Source organism: Diabrotica undecimpunctata, chromosome 7 (genome assembly GCF_040954645.1).
Source record: "Diabrotica undecimpunctata isolate CICGRU chromosome 7, icDiaUnde3, whole genome shotgun sequence".
In the NCBI taxonomy this organism is placed as follows: domain Eukaryota; kingdom Metazoa; phylum Arthropoda; class Insecta; order Coleoptera; family Chrysomelidae; genus Diabrotica; species Diabrotica undecimpunctata.
The window spans coordinates 46677560-46701584 of record NC_092809.1 but is presented as its reverse complement, the minus strand read 5'-3'; the positions used below and the strand labels follow the sequence as shown (position 1 = coordinate 46701584).

Here is a 24025-nt window from a genome sequence, read left to right as displayed (position 1 = left end):
TTTTCGCTTCTCTGTAAAGCGATTTATTCCAGTAGACGAAAACTGGATGTCACAAATATCAGTATTTTTAATATCTGGTCATCTATTCATTCCTACAATGTACATCCTATATTATGGAACAGTTTGGACCTTATCAACACAGACAGCCCTAAACACTTTCGAATCTAAGACTGAAACTCAGAAGCGCAAAGCAGCGCATCTAATTGCCTAATAAATTTCAAAAACTACAACGTTAAAACCCACTACAGTGGTTCATAACTTTTCTGATACTCCTATTTCGACCATTGCCACTCAAGCTTTGGCAAAAGGTTTAAATTACTCTGTTACCTCAAGTCACATTCCAATTGAGACTGTCAAACTGAAAAAGCCATCTTCAGTTTACCTTCCGAAGATGCTGAAATAATTAGACAAGACATCGTTAGAGTTCTTAGAAACTCAAAACCTCCTACTCCGAATATTAGCCAATCCGAGAAAAAAGCTCTGAAATAAATTCAGTCAAATACAAATCTAGTCATTCTTTCCGTCGATAAAGGCAATGCCACCGTCATCCTAAACACTTCTTCTTATATTAATAAACTCTTAAATCTCATTAGTACTCCTGACTACAGACCAATTTCTAATAATCCAACAACCTATCTGGAGAATACAACAAAAGCCATTATCAGTAAAACCTCTCTTCCTGTTGACATAAAACAATCTCTAATTCCTCGTGAAAAGTCTTCCAGAACACCTTAAATATATGGCCTATCCAAAATTCACAAACTCGATATTCTTCTACGTCCCGTGCATACATCAGTGCATACAACTGCCGTACATAACCATTGGCCAAGTACTTGGCCAAAACTCTACAACCTCTCGCCGAAAATGCTTCATCCTTCGTCAAAAATTCTTTTCATTTCATCGAACTTCTTAAACAATACCCTATCTCACCGTCAAACATTCTAGTAAGTTTCGATATCGTTTCACTCTTTACAAACATTCATATAGACGAAACTCTCAACATTCTGAAAACTAAATACAGTATCCAGCAAAACCACTTATCTCTCATTACAATTAAACATTGTATGTCCAACACTTATTTCATCTTCCAAAATTAATTCTACAGACAAATAAATGGTGACCCTTTGGGCTCTCCACTATCTCCAGTAATTGCCAATATCTTTATGGAACACTTCGATACCCGAACACCATCCACATTAATTCTCAAACCCACATATTGGCTACGATATGTTGACGATACATTCGTCATTTGGCCCCATGATAGGGATGCTTTGGTGTCCTTTCAAACCCATCTGAATTGTATACAACCTAGTATCCAGTTTACGATGAAGGTAAAAATTGATTCATCGCTACCGTTTCTAGACGTTATCGTAATTAAAAACCGATCCCAAGGTTTTCATCACTTTGTTTATGGAAAACCCACCCATACCAATCGTTACTTGCATGCCAACTCTCATCATCCACCTTCACAAATTAATTCAGTCATTAGTACCCTTATCTCCAGATTAATACGCCTTTGCCAGATGCAAGAAGACCCGCTGAGTCTTCAAAAAACCAAAACGATTACCGCAAAAATTACATCAATGGGAGCATCCACAGACATCAATCTCTCACTCAATCTCAACCCAAAGACTCGGACCCTCATCATACGAGAGCTTTCCTTCCTGACATCAAAGGTGGCACTGACAAAATCGACAAAATTCTTAAATCAAGAGGAATAAAGACAAATTTACTCTTACACTATTTACATTCCCGATCCTATATAGGCCAAACAAATCGTAGAATCCAAAATAGGATTTATGAACATTCCATTTCTGTTCGCAATTTCGACTCAATTTCAGCTCTAGGTCAACACAATCTTCATACAGGTCACAAAATTGATTTTTAAAACTCCAGAACCATAGCCCCCACCCGCTTCTATAAACCAAGAATTATCCGAGAAGCCATAGAAATTAAAAAGAGGCCAAATTTACTCAATAAAAGAGATGATGGCATACGGTTACCTTCGACTTGGAGACCTCTCATAAAGAAAATATCGTCTGCTCCACCCATCAGTCCAAATCCTACTGTCGGAAATGTTCGCGCCAACCCACGCGTCAATCCTACGCTAACACCCACGCCAACCTCCACCCAAACCACGTCACCATCGACGGTATAAATAACCCGTCGTCTATTCCCAGCACCAGTAATGCATTGGTTAGTGAACAGTGTAGTAATGTCTGGGGGCTTAAGAGACTGAGACCTCAAAAGCTGTGAAGAAGACATCAATGAGGATGTCGAAAGCTGGCGCAGCTTAAAAGCTTTTTTTAAACGCGTTTTTCTCGGAATAATTTTTTTCAAGTCGGTGTACTTACACTGTATCTCAAAAACTACTTGATCGATCCTTCTCAAATTTTGCACACTTCTTTTAAAAATGAATTACTAAGTTGCAACGTCGAGACATGGTGCATTTTGTTGTTATAATTAATTTTACAACATCAAATTAATCAAATTTTAACAAAAAAAAATTGAAAAAACGATAAAATGAACAATATTTCGACGTTGCGACATAGGGACCTTCATAAACCAAGGAAATATTTTGGTTTTTTGTCAACAGATGATCAAGTTATAAGTTACAATGAACACCGCAAAGTAACTTTTATTAGCTGCCATTTTCCTAATTTTTAATATTTTCGTACCAAAATTTCAGATAATACTCTTGAAATGTCGCACTTTAATGTAATAATGTTACAAATAAATTTATAATAAACAATTTTTCAAGTTTAGTTCAACTAAACGCATGGCTGTTGTCTATAAGATCGAGGCTAAGTAAGCCACCCGTCGGTTTTGAATATATACATATAATATAAGATATACTGACTGCTTCAATACAGTCGTGTTCCTCCAGTGCGACAGAGAAAACTGACGCAAAGCAGTCCCTGCATTTCTGTCTAATGAGCTGGGTTTATCGACCACATGACCTTCTTATTGGTCATTTCGGTCACGTGGTCGATAAACCTGGCAAATTAGAAAAAGGGGCAGGGACTTCTCTGCGTCAGTTTTCTGTGTCGCACTGGAGGAACGAGCTGGTATTGCAACGATCAGTCCATATGTCTGTGGTTTTGAAAAACCTAATCCGCGTAACAACTTTTTGGTTATATTTTTTGCACACTTTTTAAAATAATCTTTTTTGAAAAAAATTTCCTGAGCGGAAATAAAAACGTCAAACAGCAGTTTCAAAATGTAATTTTCGTTACTAAATAAATTGTGGCTTTATCTAATATAAACATAATATTTAACCAGTGTTTATATTACAAACTTTATTATATATGCAAAGGCAAGAAGATATAGAAAAATAGACAGATACGTTACCTTCAACTATATCAACTTGTTTGACATGAAAGATATCAACTTCCACATCGCTAGTGTAATAATAAGATAGATTATTCAGAGTACTTAATATTGACAGCACGAGTTCTTCGTTCTTCTTGAAGGGATTGCTGATAAGAACTTTAAGTATTTCTTCGATTAACGCATTTCCATATTTCTCGTTAAGGCGCTTGCCAATTTCTGGATTGATCACCATATTAGCCACTACTCTAATAATCTGAAAACAATACAGTATATCATATAAAGAATGTAAGCATTAGCAAAATTAGAAGGTACTTTAAAAGAACTAATGAATAACTGATGTACCTTTATCATAACATCTTCGCTGTTACTGCTTAATCCATCACTAGCCTCTAGTTTCAGGGAACAATTTTTCAGTGTACGTTCCAAATAAATTTTCCATAAAGTGATCAAGCTTTCTATGGAATTTTCTTCGTAGAAAAACTAAAAACCAACAATTTTAGAACTAAACTATGTATTATGTATTTCATATTTTGTATAAAAAAGACTTGCTTTTATTAAATGTTTACCTGTACTCGAGTATTATCTATTTTAGAAACAATGTTTCCCAGTGTATAAGTCAGACGTACTATGATCTCTTCGTTTCCGGGGTATTTTTCGAAGAGATTTATTAAAAGTTTGTATATATTTTTATATTCGATTATAGCATCACAGCAACATTCGTTCGTGGATATTATACTGAAAAAATAAAGGATCGTATCTACTTATGATTACAATAAAATTAATCTATTATTTACTTAAATAGACGAAAATTCTAAAAATCAACAATTTTTTGACTAAAATTTTTAATAATTAAGAATATAAGAAAACATTTGGATGAATTTGCATAACTTTTGTTATTCTACCCATATATAGAACTAAACAAAATTGTTAATAGTAGTTACAGTGACTGTCAAAAAACACCGTATTTTTGCTCATTTCCCAGGATTATGAAGCGTTAATTCTTTCCGCAATTTTATTACTTTACAAATTTAACTATACAAAAAACAAAGCCTAATAGGCTAAACATTTCAAATACTCTTATCCAATCAGTTCTTGGTGAATCATTTTTTTTTCTTGGGCTACGCGTTAGCCAATTAACCAGTCTTAACAATTTCATTAACTCTTATCTGGGCAAAGCGGGTCCAACGGGCCCGAGATGCCAATTCTTTTGTCATAAACTGATAAACGTATAAACAGATACATAGACGCTTTGTACGTGAAATCAAATCTTGACTGTCTTTTTCGTTTTATTCGGATCTACTCTGTATGAGTACAAGAAACCAATTCGCTAATGATTTCTGCATAGTTGAGGAGACATGTCGTGGAATGCAAATTTTAGATTCCCCATGTCTGTATTAACATCTTTATTAATGTCTGCTTTGCCTTGCAATTTTTAGAAGGCTCAGGTTAAGGCAGAAATCTGATTGTGTTTCGAAACTATTTTACGGATTTAATATCAGATGTCTATTGCGTCTGTTTCGATGCCATTTTAGTGTTGCTTCTTAAAAATAGAAAAGATTTATTTTTCACGTTGAGAACGCCTATGAATAGCTGTTCTGATGAGCCTTATTAAGGCGAAATACGTATAAACAGATACATAGACGCTTTGTACGTGAAATCAAATCTTGACTGTCTTTTTCATTTCATGATAAAATTTTTTTTATTGAATTTTATGCATCACTAAATTTGTTTAGAAATATGTTTCCTTCAACATAGTCATGAGCTATTCAAAATATTCATTATCATTCTTGAAATTATTACCTCGAAAAAATTTTGTCACGTAAAGGGGCAACACGGGCTCGTCGGACTCTATTTGTATTTATACCTAAAGTCTAAATCTTTGTTACAGAAGTTAATCTGGCAGTCAGTTAATGTTGTTGTGGATTATCTAAACGGCTTTTATGATTCCGGAAATCTAATAATTAAGTCTAAACGTAACAAAAAATGTGAATATTAAAGAGATGCTTACAATAGGTGTTATATCTATTCTAAATGAATTTTAAAAATTGATAATCATTGTTGGAATGCAGTAATATTGTTAGGTAGGTACCTATACATATTTTTAATTAAATAATGTATCTGCTATCAGTCGTTTGATATCAATGTTAGTGTCGACAACTAAGCTCCTAAAATTATATTGAATTACAGTGAAAGTAGATAGTGCGAATAAAATGTCCCGAAAACCATTATCAGCTGCAGAACTGCAAGATATTGCTAATAATTTATGGGTTTCCGATGATGAAGAATCTCCTGAAGTAGGTGGCTTTGAAAGTGACTCTGAAATTGAAGATCATCTTTCGGAAGCAAGTGAAGAGGATGATCAGCAAGTAGTATTAAGTGATAATGAAGAAGAATGTGTAGCTACAAGTTCCCAGATTTCAAAGTCTGTAATTTTTGAAACTAAGAATGGAATTAACTGGAAGAGTCAACCACAACCGACAGGACGAATGCGATCCTGCGATATAATTAAAAGCAAAGTGCACAAAGTAATGTCAGCCTCTGGTCAAAGTGTAGATGATCCTGATGATTCCTTTTGTTTGTTGGTGAACGAAATAGTGAAGTGTACAAATAAAGAAGCCAAAAAAGTTCTGGAGATAGAGAACTGGAAATATTGCGACTCTACAAAGCTATATGCCTTTATTGAACTACTACTAACTGCAGGGCACCTGAGTGCCAACATCCATAATGTAGATATACTTTGGAGTAAGTTTTATGCACCTACTATATTTAAAGCTACCATGGGGTTAAAACGATTCAAAAATTTGCTAAGATTTGTTCGATTTAACGATAAGGACACGAGATCTGAACGAAGAAGGAACGACAAATTAGCAGCAATACGCGATGTGTGGAATCAAGTCAACACAATCTTTCAGAAATACTATTTACCAGGAAAAACATAACGGTAGATGAGCAACTTGTTCCGTATCGAAGTAGGTGTCCTTTCAAGCAGTATATGCCTTCAAAGCCAGATAAGTACGTCATGAAAATATGGTGGGCCTGTGACTCGGAAACATATTACCCTTTATATGAAATACCATATACAGGAAAAAACAGAAATACAGTAGCCAAAGATCTTGCATCTCAAGTTGTAAAGCTACTCGTTGAGCCTTATTATAATTCCAAGAGGAATGTGACTTGCGATTTCACTGATCTTGCTCTTGTACATGAATTACTGGCCAATTCACTAACTCTTGTGGGCACAGTGAAAAAAAAAAAATAATAAGAGATTTGTTCCTCGGGAATTTCTACTAAAGAAGAACCGTTTAGAGAAATCTTCAATTTTCGGATTTACTCCAAAAGTATCTCTTGTTTCTTAAGTTCCGAAAAAACAAAGAAGTGTCCTAGTCCTGTCTACCATGCATCACAATGCTTACTCTGCAGACGATGTTGGCAAAAAACCGGATATGAAACTCTATTATAATAGTACAAAATGTGGTGTCGATACGCTAGACCAAATGGTTCATAAATATATGTGCAAAAGACGAACTAACCGTTGGCCTTTTGTATTTTTTATGAATATTTTAGACGTGGCTGGGATAGCCTCATTTATTACTTGGACAACTTTACATCCAAAATGGAACGAAAACAAAAATGAAAAGCAAAAATAATTGATGGATTCGACCGTTACTTGATGGAAATTCATTTTATGTAACAATAAAACACTGAAAACTTTGTTTTCAAAACTTCCACAAAATTTATTTTATTTTAAATTCTTATCACTACAGCTGTTTCGGCTGATTGCCTTTTTCAAGTGATCTCTTTTTTGGCATGGGTTTACACTTTATAGCCTCTAATGAAATAGACGAGGAGGGGATAACTGTTTGTCTCAAGCTGGTCATTCAGAATTATATCTGTGTTTTTTAATTTGTTGATTTCCATAGATTCTAACAAAGATAGCTTAAGGCCTTTATTTTGAATGTGAAGAATTTTAAATTCATCATTAAAAGAATGATTATGATCTAGAAGGTGAAGTGCGTATGTAGAATCTGTTTTTCTATTATTGAAAGCCCTTTTATGTTCTGCTATTCGTTTATTAAAATTTCTACCAGTTTGACCAATGTAAGTTTTTGGGCAGTCGCCACATTTAAGTTTGTACACACCACTGTGTAAGTGTTTTTTATGTTGGCTCTTGTTGTTTTCAATATATTTGCCTATGTTGTTATTTGTTCTGAAAGCTGGGGTTATTCCTTTCTTTTTTATGTGTTTGGCTATTTTTGTTGATATTTTGCCTGTATATGTAATCGAGCAGAAGGTACTGGGTTTTTTCTCTTGTGGTGGAAATACTAAGTTCAGGGCTTTCTTGTGTAGTTTTTGATTTAACATTTTATTAATTGTTTGTTTGTTGTATCCATTGTTTACTGCTATTTGCTTAATGATATTTAATTCTGTCTCAAAATTGTATTTTGACATCGGAATTTCTGTTAATCTATGTAACATACTATGATAGGCTGCCAGTTTATGTTGTGTGGGATGGGATGATGAGTTGTGAATAGTCGTGTGTCTATTGACACGCGTGTCAATCGTCGTGTCGTGTGTCTAATCAATTGAAAAGCAAAAAGATTGTTTCTTACAAAGACAGCAGAACAACTAGTGTTGCCTCAAGTTTTGAGAAGAAAATCAAGGGGACTACAATGGAAAACAAAACAGTGTATTGAAAAATGCTTAGGAAGATAAACAACACAACAAAAAGCAAAAACTAGAAAAACTTCCAGTTTTAATAAGGAAAAGGTGTCACATGTGCCCAACAAAAAAGGACAGGAAACAAAAACAAATTAGTGAAATATGCGATTAAAATGTGTGTAAAGATCACTGTATAATTAAAAAAGTTTGTAAGTATTGCAATAAAGAAAAATAAATGACTAATCTATGGTTTTTTTTATTTTTATTGTTTTTTTAACCTAATACTTAATAATAATTTAATTTGTCATATCAATTTGCTATTCTAGTTAAGAATAAGCTAATCTTGTGGCTTAGACCCAACTAAAATAGTAAATTGATACAAAGATGACAATTGATGACAAAGTATTAATTTGTAAAGTAAAATAATAATATTCTTCTGATTTATGCGTTTTATTCATTTTGTAAAGATTGTTTTTGTCGGTACTTTTTTATACATGAGTTGCTAATTACCATAATCTTTTCTCAGAAGGGTTTTCACACAATAATGAAAGGTATAGTGAAGTCCTTTTACCCTGTCGTATTTCGGATTAACGCCCGAAAAATAATTTATGATTCTAGTTACAGCTACTCTGTTATGCTTTCCCTTTTCTACCTGCTTTGTGGTACCGAACCTCCTACTGGACGGCTGTAGTACTTGAGGATAAATCAGCGCTACCAAAACAATTTTTTTTATAAATCGTGAAAAAACGCAAATTGAATGTTTTGTGATGATAATTTATTGATAATAAAAACCCTCGACTTGCCACACGGTATTAAAATCTCAATCAGAAATATCATTTATGACATGTACAAAGCAAAGGAACATGTTACAAGAAAGACACTTACTCAAAAAATAAAGGACAGAGAACTTTGTGATATGGGTTTGACCAATTTATCAAAAGTATTAAAAGCTATGGGTTTTAGATACAAAAAAAACCAATAATCGTAAAGTGTTGTGTGAGCTGTCCAATGTTGTTGGAAAAAGGTGGACATTTATAAGAAACTATTTAAAAAACAAGAATTCCGAATTCGCCAGACAAAATTTATTTTATTTTAAATTCTTATCACTACAGCTGTTTCGGCTGATTGCCTTTCTCAAGTGATCTCTTTTTTGGCATGGGTTTACACTTTATAGCCTCTAATGAAATAGACGAGGAGGGGATAACTGTTTGTCTCAAGCTGGTCATTCAGAATTATATCTGTGTTTTTTAATTTGTTGATTTCCATAGATTCTAACAAAGATAGCTTAAGGCCTTTATTTTGAATGTGAAGAATTTTAAATTCATCATTAAAAGAATGATTATGATCTAGAAGGTGAAGTGCGTATGTAGAATCTGTTTTTCTATTATTGAAAGCCCTTTTATGTTCTGCTATTCGTTTATTAAAATTTCTACCAGTTTGACCAATGTAAGTTTTTGGGCAGTCGCCACATTTAAGTTTGTACACACCACTGTGTAAGTGTTTTTTATGTTGGCTCTTGTTGTTTTCAATATATTTGCCTATGTTGTTATTTGTTCTGAAAGCTGGGGTTATTCCTTTCTTTTTTATGTGTTTGGCTATTTTTGTTGATATTTTGCCTGTATATGTAATCGAGCAGAAGGTACTGGGTTTTTTCTCTTGTGGTGGAAATACTAAGTTCAGGGCTTTCTTGTGTAGTTTTTGATTTAACATTTTATTAATTGTTTGTTTGTTGTATCCATTGTTTACTGCTATTTGCTTAATGATATTTAATTCTGTCTCAAAATTGTATTTTGACATCGGAATTTCTGTTAATCTATGTAACATACTATGATAGGCTGCCAGTTTATGTTGTGTGGGATGGGATGATGAGTTGTGAATAGTCGTGTGTCTATTGACACGCGTGTCAATCGTCGTGTCGTGTGTCTAATCAATTGAAAAGCAAAAAGATTGTTTCTTACAAAGACAGCAGAACAACTAGTGTTGCCTCAAGTTTTGAGAAGAAAATCAAGGGGACTACAATGGAAAACAAAACAGTGTATTGAAAAATGCTTAGGAAGATAAACAACACAACAAAAAGCAAAAACTAGAAAAACCTCCAGTTTTAATAAGGAAAAGGTGTCACATGTGCCCAACAAAAAAGGACAGGAAACAAAAACAAATTAGTGAAATATGCGATTAAAATGTGTGTAAAGATCACTGTATAATTAAAAAAGTTTGTAAGTATTGCAATAAAGAAAAATAAATGACTAATCTATGGTTTTTTTTATTTTTATTGTTTTTTTAACCTAATACTTAATAATAATTTAATTTGTCATATCAATTTGCTATTCTAGTTAAGAATAAGCTAATCTTGTGGCTTAGACCCAACTAAAATAGTAAATTGATACAAAGATGACAATTGATGACAAAGTATTAATTTGTAAAGTAAAATAATAATATTCTTCTGATTTATGCGTTTTATTCATTTTGTAAAGATTGTTTTTGTCGGTACTTTTTTATACATGAGTTGCTAATTACCATAATCTTTTCTCAGAAGGGTTTTCACACAATAATGAAAGGTATAGTGAAGTCCTTTTACCCTGTCGTATTTCGGATTAACGCCCGAAAAATAATTTATGATTCTAGTTACAGCTACTCTGTTATGCTTTCCCTTTTCTACCTGCTTTGTGGTACCGAACCTCCTACTGGACGGCTGTAGTACTTGAGGATAAATCAGCGCTACCAAAACAATTTTTTTTATAAATCGTGAAAAAACGCAAATTGAATGTTTTGTGATGATAATTTATTGATAATAAAAACCCTCGACTTGCCACACGGTATTAAAATCTCAATCAGAAATATCATTTATGACATGTACAAAGCAAAGGAACATGTTACAAGAAAGACACTTATTCAAAAAATAAAGGACAGAGAACTTTGTGATATGGGTTTGACCAATTTATCAAAAGTATTAAAAGCTATGGGTTTTAGATACAAAAAAAACCAATAATCGTAAAGTGTTGTGTGAGCTGTCCAATGTTGTTGGAAAAAGGTGGACATTTATAAGAAACTATTTAAAAAACAAGAATTCCGAATTCGCCAGACAAAATTTATTTTATTTTTAATTCTTATCACTACAGCTGTTTCGGCTGATTGCCTTTCTCAAGTGATCTCTTTTTTGGCATGGGTTTACACTTTATAGCCTCTAATGAAATAGACGAGGAGGGGATAACTGTTTGTCTCAAGCTGGTCATTCAGAATTATATCTGTGTTTTTTAATTTGTTGATTTCCATAGATTCTAACAAAGATAGCTTAAGGCCTTTATTTTGAATGTGAAGAATTTTAAATTCATCATTAAAAGAATGATTATGATCTAGAAGGTGAAGTGCGTATGTAGAATCTGTTTTTCTATTATTGAAAGCCCTTTTATGTTCTGCTATTCGTTTATTAAAATTTCTACCAGTTTGACCAATGTAAGTTTTTGGGCAGTCGCCACATTTAAGTTTGTACACACCACTGTGTAAGTGTTTTTTATGTTGGCTCTTGTTGTTTTCAATATATTTGCCTATGTTGTTATTTGTTCTGAAAGCTGGGGTTATTCCTTTCTTTTTTATGTGTTTGGCTATTTTTGTTGATATTTTGCCTGTATATGTAATCGAGCAGAAGGTACTGGGTTTTTTCTCTTGTGGTGGAAATACTAAGTTCAGGGCTTTCTTGTGTAGTTTTTGATTTAACATTTTATTAATTGTTTGTTTGTTGTATCCATTGTTTACTGCTATTTGCTTAATGATATTTAATTCTGTCTCAAAATTGTATTTTGACATCGGAATTTCTGTTAATCTATGTAACATACTATGATAGGCTGCCAGTTTATGTTGTGTGGGATGGGATGATGAGTTGTGAATAGTCGTGTGTCTATTGACACGCGTGTCAATCGTCGTGTCGTGTGTCTAATCAATTGAAAAGCAAAAAGATTGTTTCTTACAAAGACAGCAGAACAACTAGTGTTGCCTCAAGTTTTGAGAAGAAAATCAAGGGGACTACAATGGAAAACAAAACAGTGTATTGAAAAATGCTTAGGAAGATAAACAACACAACAAAAAGCAAAAACTAGAAAAACCTTCAGTTTTAATAAGGAAAAGGTGTCACATGTGCCCAACAAAAAAGGACAGGAAACAAAAACAAATTAGTGAAATATGCGATTAAAATGTGTGTAAAGATCACTGTATAATTAAAAAAGTTTGTAAGTATTGCAATAAAGAAAAATAAATGACTAATCTATGGTTTTTTTTATTTTTATTGTTTTTTTAACCTAATACTTAATAATAATTTAATTTGTCATATCAATTTGCTATTCTAGTTAAGAATAAGCTAATCTTGTGGCTTAGACCCAACTAAAATAGTAAATTGATACAAAGATGACAATTGATGACAAAGTATTAATTTGTAAAGTAAAATAATAATATTCTTCTGATTTATGCGTTTTATTCATTTTGTAAAGATTGTTTTTGTCGGTACTTTTTTATACATGAGTTGCTAATTACCATAATCTTTTCTCAGAAGGGTTTTCACACAATAATGAAAGGTATAGTGAAGTCCTTTTACCCTGTCGTATTTCGGATTAACGCCCGAAAAATAATTTATGATTCTAGTTACAGCTACTCTGTTATGCTTTCCCTTTTCTACCTGCTTTGTGGTACCGAACCTCCTACTGGACGGCTGTAGTACTTGAGGATAAATCAGCGCTACCAAAACAATTTTTTTTATAAATCGTGAAAAAACGCAAATTGAATGTTTTGTGATGATAATTTATTGATAATAAAAACCCTCGACTTGCCACACGGTATTAAAATCTCAATCAGAAATATCATTTATGACATGTACAAAGCAAAGGAACATGTTACAAGAAAGACACTTATTCAAAAAATAAAGGACAGAGAACTTTGTGATATGGGTTTGACCAATTTATCAAAAGTATTAAAAGCTATGGGTTTTAGATACAAAAAAAACCAATAATCGTAAAGTGTTGTGTGAGCTGTCCAATGTTGTTGGAAAAAGGTGGACATTTATAAGAAACTATTTAAAAAACAAGAATTCCGAATTCGCCAGACAATTTGTGTTTCTTGACGAAACATGGATTTTTGCGAAAGGACATAATACCAAATCATCCTGGCAAGACGATTCTACCAAATGCTATTCGAGTACTAGTGCGAGTAATGGCAAAAGATATATTATATTGCATACAGGAAATTCGAAAGGTTTTATACCCAATGCTAGTCTTATATTTTCTTCGACAAAAAAAAACTGATGATTACCACGGAAATATGGACGCCGATATTTTTGAACATTGGTTTGAGGAAAAATTATTAAAAAATCTGGAAAATCCGTCATTAATAGTGTTAGACAATACTTCGTATCACAGCAGAGAGGAAGAACAGTTTCCCACAAGCAGCTGAAAAAACGAAGACTTAAGAAAGTGGCTGTCGGAGAAAAATATAGAACACGAACATTTAGTTTTAAAAGCTGAATTATTAAATAAGTGCAAAGAACACATTACTGAGAAAAAATTTGCCGTTGATCAAATGGCACTAAAATATGGCCATGAGGTCCTAAGACTACCACCATATCACTGCCAGTACAATCCAATTGAATTGGTGTGGGGCATCACTAAAAACTACTATGATAAACATGCATGTAAGACTACCGACGAAGCCAGCGTTTTACAACGCTGGCAAGATGCATAAACCAAGTCAATGAGGAACAATGGCGGAAATGTATTGAGCATACTGAAAAAAAATTTTTAGAGTCATATGAAATAGAACAAGTTATTGATGCAGTAAGACCTTTAATTATTCGTAATGATGAAGATTCAGATGAATCGGATAGCGAGTCAGATAGTGATGATACCTGTCCATAGATTAAGACGTAGATAGAAAAATTAACACAAAAGGGTACCAACCACAAAAAATAAAACAAAAACCGCATGCAGGAGAGAGCCGGAGGCTTGCCGAACAATTGCTTTGACCGGTAGTGATAAAGCCAAATGGGCTAACCTACCACTTAAATATAAATACACGGAAATCTCCCATTGTCTAACGGGGGACACCGCGAAATAGGCGAGACCTGGCTCCAAAGACCAGGGGGCGGAGGAAAGCCGGGGCTGGTTGTACCGCAGGAGGACAACCTACCTCGGTGGGTTTGGGAAGGTGTGTGTGGGAAATAGGAATAAGTCTTTGTTTTATATAGATATATATTTTTATAGATCTATTTATAATATATATAAAAACAAAAATATAATACAAAATTTTGAACACCCAGTATTAACATTGGCAAATGTTTTTATGTTTAAATAAAAATAGAGTTTAGTACACGCTGAAAAAGAATTTTTGTTTTTTCAGCATAAATATTAACCACAATATTAATTTTTGAAGTTGCATGTGTAATATGAAAAATTTTTCAAAAACTTTCAAAAACTAATATCTCAAAAACGGCTATTTTTTCGAGAATGGTATCCCAATAAAAATCGATCCAGAATTTTACGTAGATTCTAAAAAAAATAACAAAAAGCACAGTTTGTATTTAAAATAAGAAACTAAATGGCGAGTTCCGGTACAACCAGAAGTGCTAGAAGAATGCAAATATTTAAAAAATGAAGAATGCTTTGCATAACCCATTATTCCAAGTTTGCAGAAACCAGTGACGACCAGAACTTTGAAAACTTTTAACCAACATGTTGCGTCAATGACCCTGTATATTTCATACTCAATGTTTATCAATTTACATTATGATATTCAATTATTATAAAACATAATACAAAGTTATTTTATTAAAAAAATCCCTAATGTCGTATTATCAAATCAAGAAAACCGTACATTTTTAATTTGAGAACCGCTGACTACCTGAGGCAAATCTGAACAGACACTTTTATTATTTATGCGACAGGCTAAAACGATCCTACTATAACAACAGCGTAATCTTTTTCCAGGGTATTCGTAAATATCAACCCCTCTTTTCAAATAAGGTAGATTTACAAAAGTTTTTATTTATTTATTAATTAAGTCTTTATTTGGCTCCAAATGTTTATTACTTGTGAATAAATATTTTTTCTACGAAAGTTTTCTTGCATTTCATTATTTTGTGCAAATCCTTCAGGTAGATCGCACCCTCGAGGTAGACCGCAAAATATAGTAGCACCTTTTTTTTTTAATCTAGACAATTTAAATTTAACTTTAATAAAAAATCAAAAAAGGATATTAGAAATATATGGGCAAGTATAATAGTACATTCAAGAACAGTGGTGGGCGCAACGGACCCGAGTTGCCCGATTATCTAAGTAAAATGTGTTACCCGGATAAGGGTTAAAAGAAAGAAAAAAGTAATGCCACTGTAATAAGAAAATAAAAATATATATCATTACAGGTACGATATAGCCGTGGTCCTTCGTTTCTTGTCTAGGGACCCATTCAATTACAATGGAAAAGAAAGTACTTACAAGTCAATTAGTACGAAAACGTTTCCTCCTTTTTATAGTTAGACTGCCCGTCAGCAAAAAAGTTTATGATAGATAAAAAACTTTGAGTATCGCCTCATTAGGCCGAGTTTGACACGATTTCCCTCTGATAAATGTCAATTTTACGACATCCGAAAATTTATAGACATTGCTATTCTTTTTAATTAAATAGCATATTAAAAATACAAAAATTTTTGTATCTAATTTTTTTAAATAGAAAAAATGTTTACAAAATAATTAAATTTACAAGTTATCATCTCTTTCATCACTATTGTCATCGTCGCTACTATCAAAGGTATCTTCCTCATCGCTGTCAGCTGCGCATATTTGAGGCACACGTGTATACGTTATTATAACCGCCACTGTAAATTGTTTAGCTCCAAAAGTCACAAGAACGCGCACTAAACAAGCAGGTACGTGTATTTATGAATTAGAGCGAAGTTGAAGAAATTTTAAATTAAATCGTTAAAGAAAGTAATAAAATAAATAAAATATATTTATAAATCAATTAAAACGAAGGCCTCGTAAAAGATGGATAGACGACGCAGAGAGGGATCTTGAACATCAGGCAGTGGCGAAGGAAAGTATCCGACAGGGTAGAATGGAAGAACATTGTTAAGCAGGCCAAGACTCACAAAGGGTTGTAGCGCCATTAGAAGAAGAAGAAGAGTTAAAAATGATACGTGAATTTGTGTACTATGGTTTTTGTTAAATGTTGTGTTTACCTTAAAGTCCTTGATATGTTGGCTACTATATCCAAGTCCGAAGAGAATATTTCTAGCGTCTGGCAAAGTTGTGGTATTGTTCCACATTCCACGAAAGATTCGTATATGTTTTCCTCTGACACTAAGTTTCTTAACGCTCCGGTTAGCTGATATAGTGCATGATTCGTTTGGTCCGGCATTATACTTTTTTCTGTTTTCTAAAAATTTATAAATTTATTAATACTGTATAATTCATATGGTCGATCAGATAACCAAACTGGTCACGCAGACCAAGTGCTTTCACTTCTAAACTAGAATACGCTGGTTTACCGGATTGACCTATGGATACACAGTATGGCAAGGGATGTGAGCTTACGGCTCGGTATTACTCACTCCGTAGATTACTACCGGATAAGCGTGTTCACTTAAAAAACTCGAATATAGATGCATAAGAAAGATATCGGAAAGTTGTATTAACTGAATAGAACATAATTTTAAGGTTTATAGATTTGGTAAAGCTTTTAATAAGATCCAAATAATAGATATTCAAACCATCGAAAACATGCACTCCCATAATCGAATGCAATCTATCTATATAAAAGGCTAGGATAACAAGTCACACTGTTTGTCCGGTAGGGTAACTACGCCACATAGAAAAGAAATCTGAACTACCACTATCTGACATTTCAATCATATTTTGTTCTTTAAACGATACGTTTAATTAATAATACTAAAATATTAATTACATATTACTATAATTAATAATTTTTCGCAAAATTGCCAAACATAATGGTTGCTGTAATTTTAAGATGAGGTTTTATAAACAAAATAATTTAAAGTTTTATGTTAGTTTAAATTTAAACAACTAGCATCACCTAGAAAAGAAATCTAAACTACCAACTGACATGAAAAAACTTATCTGACAGATAAAATATTTATTTGCCAAATAAAGTATTGAATAAGAAGTTATTTGGAAGATAAATTGTGTTTATTGTAAATCTAAACATAAAAATAAGCTTATTTTAAAGTCACATTGTGCCTTATTCCCAATATAAATAATAAACTGCATTATGACGCCACAATAAAAAAGCTTCATACAAAATTATTTGGCAACGTCGCGATGTCAAAGTAAGGACACTTCTGTGGTAACAAGTAGAGGTGGGTCGATGTTTTTATCGTTAACGCAACTTAACCGTTTTTCGTAAACAAGTAACGTTAAATTATTTAACTAGTTGATTGTTTAACAGTAGTTTCAAGTAAGAGAGTACATAAACAAACATATTGGCTATTATCGTTTATGTGTATATGTATTGAAGTGAAAGAAACTAATGAAGGATATATTTATTATAACTTGAAAAGTAAATTAAACAATACAAATAGTAAATCGTACTTACATTTACATTACACATTATTATTAAATCGCGAATTGTCTAAATTGACATATAAAAACATAAGTTTTTTCACTTAACTTGTTGTTAACCGTGTTCTTCTTTTATTTAAAATTAAATGTGTTCACAAGGAACAGAGGGCTACAATATTACAATATTTAATGAACATAGTAAGTTAGGATATACATGGCGATGGTTTTTCCACCACTGTAATGGACAGTTCCAATCTCCGTTCGAATTTTTTCTGGGTAATATATCATCAGTCAAATACATGTCGACTTCTTATATAGCTCTCGATACAGGTGTACGTTTAGATGAGTCATGTCCAATTAATTCATCAAAAATACATTACTTAAGTCATCTTTATCGGTTTCTTTTTCTTGTACTGGTTGGTTTTCAATAGTACAATCTTTGTGCTAAACTTTGTTATGTTGTAATTGATACTTTAAAAGCCTTTCTGAAGATAAGGTACTTTTTTTACATGATAGCATTTAAGTGCGTCCTTCACCAATAAATTTAACGTATGACCAAAACAAGTTAAATGTTTCCATCCCAAAACATCTTTAATAACTTTGACCATATTTAAGGCATTATCAGTTACTGCAAAATTTACTTTTGCTTTTAGTATAATACTATTTCTTCTTCTTAAAGTTCCATCTCCTATCGGAGGTTGGATATCATAACGGCTATGGTCACTTTGTTGGCTGCTGCTCTAAAAAGTTGTAGTGAACTATAGTTAAACCATTCTCTAAGGTTCTTCAGCCAGGAGATGCGTCTTCTTCCTATGCTTCTTCTTCCTTGGATCCTATATATATTTAGGGATTCTACAGTATTCACTGCCTTCCCTCGCTCAACCGTTTCCATCTCTCTCTGTTGTTCCATTCTCCATCGTTTAGTCCTCTCTTACTCATGGCGTCGTCTACTTCGTTCCTCCAGGATTTTCGGGGTCGTCCTCTTTTCCTCCTTCCTATGGGGCTCCATTCGGTTATTCTTTTTATCCATTTGCTGTCGCTAGCTCTTCTTACATGTCCATACCACTTTAGTCTTTTTGGATCCTTGGATCCTTCCTTGCATAATAATTCTCAGCAGCTCATATTTTTCTCCTCTGGTTATGTGACCCAAATATTCTAGTTTTCTTCTTTTTATGCTGTTCATAATTTCTAACTCCTTATTTAGACGTCGTAGTACCTCAGCATTGGTAATCCTTTGAACCCACTGAATATTTAATATTCTTCTGTAACACCACATTTCGAACGCTTCTATTTTCCTTATGTGTTGTTTCTTCAATGTCCAAGCTTCCATTCCGTATAGTAAGATAGAAAATATGTAACATCTTAGAGCCCTCAATCTGAGATGCAACTGAAGGTCTCTGTTGGTAAGCATTGTCTTTATTTTCACAAATGCTTGCCTTGCAGCTTCAATTCGGACTTTGATTTCTCTGCTTTGGTCATTCTTGTCATCAACCCAGGTTCCCAGATATTTATATGTCTCTACTTTTTCTATTTGGGTTTGCTCTATCATTAATCTGTCTATCTATCTATAGTACTATTTAGTATAATACTATTACTACTAAAATTATTAATCCACTGATTAATAATTTCACTAATTTCAAAAGCGATGTTTTCTGAATTATGGTTTCCATAAAAATGGCAGCAGCCTAATAAAACCGTTTTAAATTTTAAATGTTCGGTTAAAGAATGTCCTGTTAATGCGATGTAACTCTCAGTTACTCCAAATGTCCAGAGGTCAGTAGTAATACAGATATTTTCTACTTCTTTAACAACTTGTGCTCTAAGAATTTGCTCAGTTTTGATATAACATTCCTGAAGTAATGAACCTGACAAAGTTTTTCTTGTTTTCAGTTTATATCCAGGAACCCACCTTGCAAACTTTTTAAAATCTTTTTTTTTAACTATGGAAAACGGATGAAACGAGTCTTTGCATAAGTTTATTAAATCCATATCTATTTGTATCTTTTGTTCTAAACTAATCTTTTTATTAATGGAAGTATCCATCACCCTTTGACACTTGGTTGGCGGTGGCAGTACGTCAGTACTTATAGTAGAAGTAGTCGGAACGGACAGAAATGCATCAGGAGAAGTTTTAATCATTGCAATATTCAGAAAGTGGAGCATAAAAGCTGCATCTTGTACAAATGTGCATTTTTTGAAAATAAAATTATTATTCTTATACTAGGTAAATAATTTTGACTAAGAAAAAGACTTCTTAATTGAATATTTACAATAAATAAATCCTTTGACGAACTATCAATAAAAATTTGAAATTGAAAATGCAGATTAATCGAAAATCGAAACTCATTCATTAATCAGAATACCTAATTATTTTATTTTCAACGTCAACCGATCGCCCGACTGTCCACCGTCCCGAAAGAGTCGCATGTTATTTTTAGTTTTGTGGCAGGCGAGCATTCTGCCACTGAACCACCGATGGTTTAGTTTTGTAGTATTCTCTCAGATCATCTAATCGTCCTCGTCGGCGTGTTCGTTGCTCCTTTGTTTACGTCTTCACCAAACGTAGTTGTTTTAAATCAACCAACAACTAGTTGGCTTACCAGTGAGAAACCGTAGATTCGTTAACGACAAATATCAATTTGGAATGCAGGAATTTTCTAAAAAAAAAAATGAAGCTAAAAAACAAAAGAAAGAGTCAAGAAGTTGGTTACTTCTATAATTAAAGAAAAAGAAGATTGTACTATTGAAAATCAACCAGTACAAGAAAAAGAAACCGATAAAGATGACTTAAGTCCATGGTGTATTTTTGATGAATTAATTGGACATGACTCATCTAAACGTACACCTGTATCGAGAGCTACATAAGAAGTTGACATGTATTTGTCTGATGATATATTACCCAGAAAAAATTCGAACGGAGATTGGAACTGTCCATTACAATGGTGGAAAAATCATCGCCATGTATATCCTAACATAACCACTATATTCATAAAACAACAATAAAAATATAATATTGTAGCAATATCTGTTCCTTGTGAAGACATGTTCAAAATCAATCATGTTTCAAAATATTGTAATATTGTAGCCATCTATTCCTTGTGAACACATTTAATTTTAAATAAAAGAAGAACACGGTTAACAACAATTAAAGTGGAAAAACTTATGTTTCTAAATGTCAATTGAGACGATTGGCGATTTAATAATAATGTGTAATGTAAATGTAAATACTATTTACTATTTGTATTGTTTAATTTATTTTTCAAGTTATAATTAATATATCCTTCTTTAGTTGCTTTCACTTCAATACATATACACATAAACGATAATAGCCAATATGTTGGTTTATTTACTAGCTTATTTGAAACTACTGTTAAACAATTAACTAGTTACTTGTTTATGAAAAACGGTTCAGTTTCGTTAACCTTCAGTTAGCCTTCAACCTGTCTCCTATCCATCCATCCTATTGAAGAGGATGGATGAGTGGCGATGTTGCCAAAATTATCTTGTTTTATTTGAAATTAGGTTACTATTTCGTCAAATATTAATACCAATCTGTAAATTTCTCATGGATTTAAGAAATTTTGTACCAGTATTTGTGTCATTTTGTTTTAAATATCATCATCCAGTTTTAAATGGCAATATAACCGCGCCACTGATCGCCAATTTTTTGAATCATTTCAATGTTTTAATTAAAATATGTAATAAGGCAACCTTGCCGCTATTTCTTAGATGTAAACTGAATCGGAAATAATCGCCTCACTAATGGGCGTCTATTAGAAATGTGGAGGGAAGACCACGAAGAAATATGATTGTTGTCTTTGTCTATTCGCTGAAAATATGATTTTATATATCTCTGTTAGATATCCTGTTAAATTTTACAATACCGACCATAAGCTTTTACCTACACTGTAGGTAAAATTAATTCTGTATTCTTGATAAGAAGTTTAAATGAATAGAAATCAGTTGTTAATTGGAGATTCTGATTATACAGCGAAGTCATTTTTTGGGAGTACACTAAATAATCCATGAAGGAAATATTTATAATTAATTTCATATTAAAACTGGATATGTAACAGAACTTTTTATGTACGAAAGAGAAGGTTTAGGTACTATTTTATCCAATGGAAGTGGCTGTAAAGTTGAAAAAATTCAACCGTTCTAATCTACAGCAACATTCTATAACCTAGCGAGAGATCAAAATGAAGACAATTTTGAAGATGAATTGCTAAATGAAGGCATAATTGAACTTTCTGAAGGTGAAGATGTTTAAGCTACGCTTATATAATATTTTAATGTTTAGAGAAATCTCAGAAGAATCATTAATACACATGAATTCTTTTTTATTCGTTATTTAGTTTTTGTTAAATAATTTAATTTATTCCTGCCACCACAAATTCTATAATCAAAAGAGATATTAAAACATCAGTGTGATTTTTTTGACAATTAATTAAATATTGGTGTGTTCCGAAATAAATTTTACGTTTTTCTTACAGATAAGTAACGGCAACATAATTTGACGTGAAAAGACGGGTTCATTTTATTTTATGAATAAATGTCTATACCCCAGATAAATATCTGTCAGATGGGATAATATTTATCTGGATGTGAAAAGACCGTCCCTACAAGAAGTTTATTATTTTAACAAATTAATTTTTAATTCTTCGAAAGTTTGTTGATCCTAAAATGTTGGCTGCGTATTTGGTGATCGGTAAAAAATATAATACTTAACTCGAGATTACTCATCTAATAAATTACCTAACTAGAATTACGCTGGCTTTTGTATGTACATATATCGATCTCATAAAACCACTTTAGGCAAAAGTTTAGCGACTCTCCAAAAGTGACTTTTTTGTTATGAAAGGCTAAAAACAGACTAAAATATTATTTTGTTGTCTTCCTAACCTTAAAGAGAAAGAAGTCAGAAAAGTTGAGTGGAATGACTGTAGATGGCAATTGTTTGGATCACCCGTCGTATGATGACGAGCAAAATCACTAGTCAAAGATAAATGGAAAACTAATACAGCCTATACCAGTACAAAACGGTGTAAGGCAAGGTGATTCTTTAAGTCCACTGCTATTTAAAATATTAATCGACGAAATACTACAAACAGTAGTGTTTGAAAGCAAGAACTAGGCGTTGAAGAACTTATGCGAAAAGCTGAAGACAGAGAAATGTTTACCACCGAGAAATAACCGCTAAGCTTTAATGATGACGACGGCACATAAAGAAGAAGATAACTCGTTTTAGACGCTTTTAACACTTTAACAATTATATATACATAAATAACAAATATTTTGCAGAACAAATTATCACTAATTTCGATTACGGTTCACTTACCGCCACGTTGATAATTTTCATGTGCAATACCATCAACTGTAAAATACCTAAGTTCAAAATCTTTTCCAACAGTTTTTGGTTCATTGTCAAAAATTTAACAGCTCCATACCCATAAACGCATGCTTCCGCATCATCCAAAGGACTTGATCTTCCAAGAGCGTCAAGAAACAATTCTAAAATTTGTATAAAATATTATTTACCAATTACATAACCTTCACACTTTTAAGGAACGACTCAAATCACATTTAGCCCACAACAACGACCACCGTATCACGTACGTTTGTACAGGTAGGACAGTTAAGATAAAATCATCTTTTTAGTGAAATGAAATTTGTTATCTTTCAGTTAAATGCTATCTTTAACGGCCACTAACCACTGAAAGATACCAACCTATATACAATAATTTCGTGAAGATGGTCAGTTGAATCGTTATTTACTCAATCAGAAACCCGTGTCATTTCATCCAATAGATTTTACATTTTACGTTTTTATCTCTCCTCTTTGTGTGCTTATGAAATACGAGGAAGAGAAAATACATACACAAACGTTGTAAAGATACAAAATTCTAAATTTCCTTTTTAATAATAAAAAAATATTTCTTACCCAATAGATTTTTCTGGAAGAACAAATAATCGTTTTTGTCAATTTTAGCCACCTTAAAAATTAATTTGCATACACCACTTAGGTTATTTCCTGTTACTTTTATCTAAAAATAAAATAATTGCAGTTAGAGAAAACTACTTGCCTGCCACGTTGGTCCCATGGGACCAATACTAATGTTGCCTTAACGCGCCACGTTGGTCCCATGGGACCAACATCTTTTTTTAATGTTTGTTAGGCTGCTGGTTCATAATAATGTCTACTATCTCAGATTAAAAGATCCACGTGTCCTAGAAGATATATACTGTAAGAATAACCAATTAAATTATTTTAAAATAGTACCTCGTGACCTCGTGGTTCCAGTTATTTGATAGGTAGGAAGGGATCAAAATAAAAAAATTTAATTTTTAATGAAATGTATTTAGATACTCTACATACCATGTATGAAACACATAAAAAATTATGCGTGAACCTCACAACATGTGTCGACTTTTTTGGTGTTATTCAATACATATTTTCGCCCGTGTGTTTCAGAATTTTT

At 32.7% G+C, this 24025-nt stretch overlaps 1 protein-coding gene across 1 annotated transcript in view; it reads right to left on the bottom strand.

The window, feature by feature from the left end:
- The window catches only part of LOC140445287 (armadillo repeat-containing protein 2), an 87339-nt gene that overhangs the window by 5644 nt on the left and 57670 nt on the right, over positions 1 to 24025 (bottom strand). Inside the window, exons 6-11 of the mRNA XM_072537218.1 lie at positions 23488 to 23590; positions 22885 to 23057; positions 16208 to 16404; positions 3900 to 4068; positions 3676 to 3813; positions 3352 to 3586 (exon numbers count right to left, since the gene is read on the bottom strand). Of these exons, the coding sequence (XP_072393319.1) occupies positions 3352 to 3586; positions 3676 to 3813; positions 3900 to 4068; positions 16208 to 16404; positions 22885 to 23057; positions 23488 to 23590 (1015 nt within the window). The remainder of the gene's footprint in view (positions 1 to 3351; positions 3587 to 3675; positions 3814 to 3899; positions 4069 to 16207; positions 16405 to 22884; positions 23058 to 23487; positions 23591 to 24025) is intronic.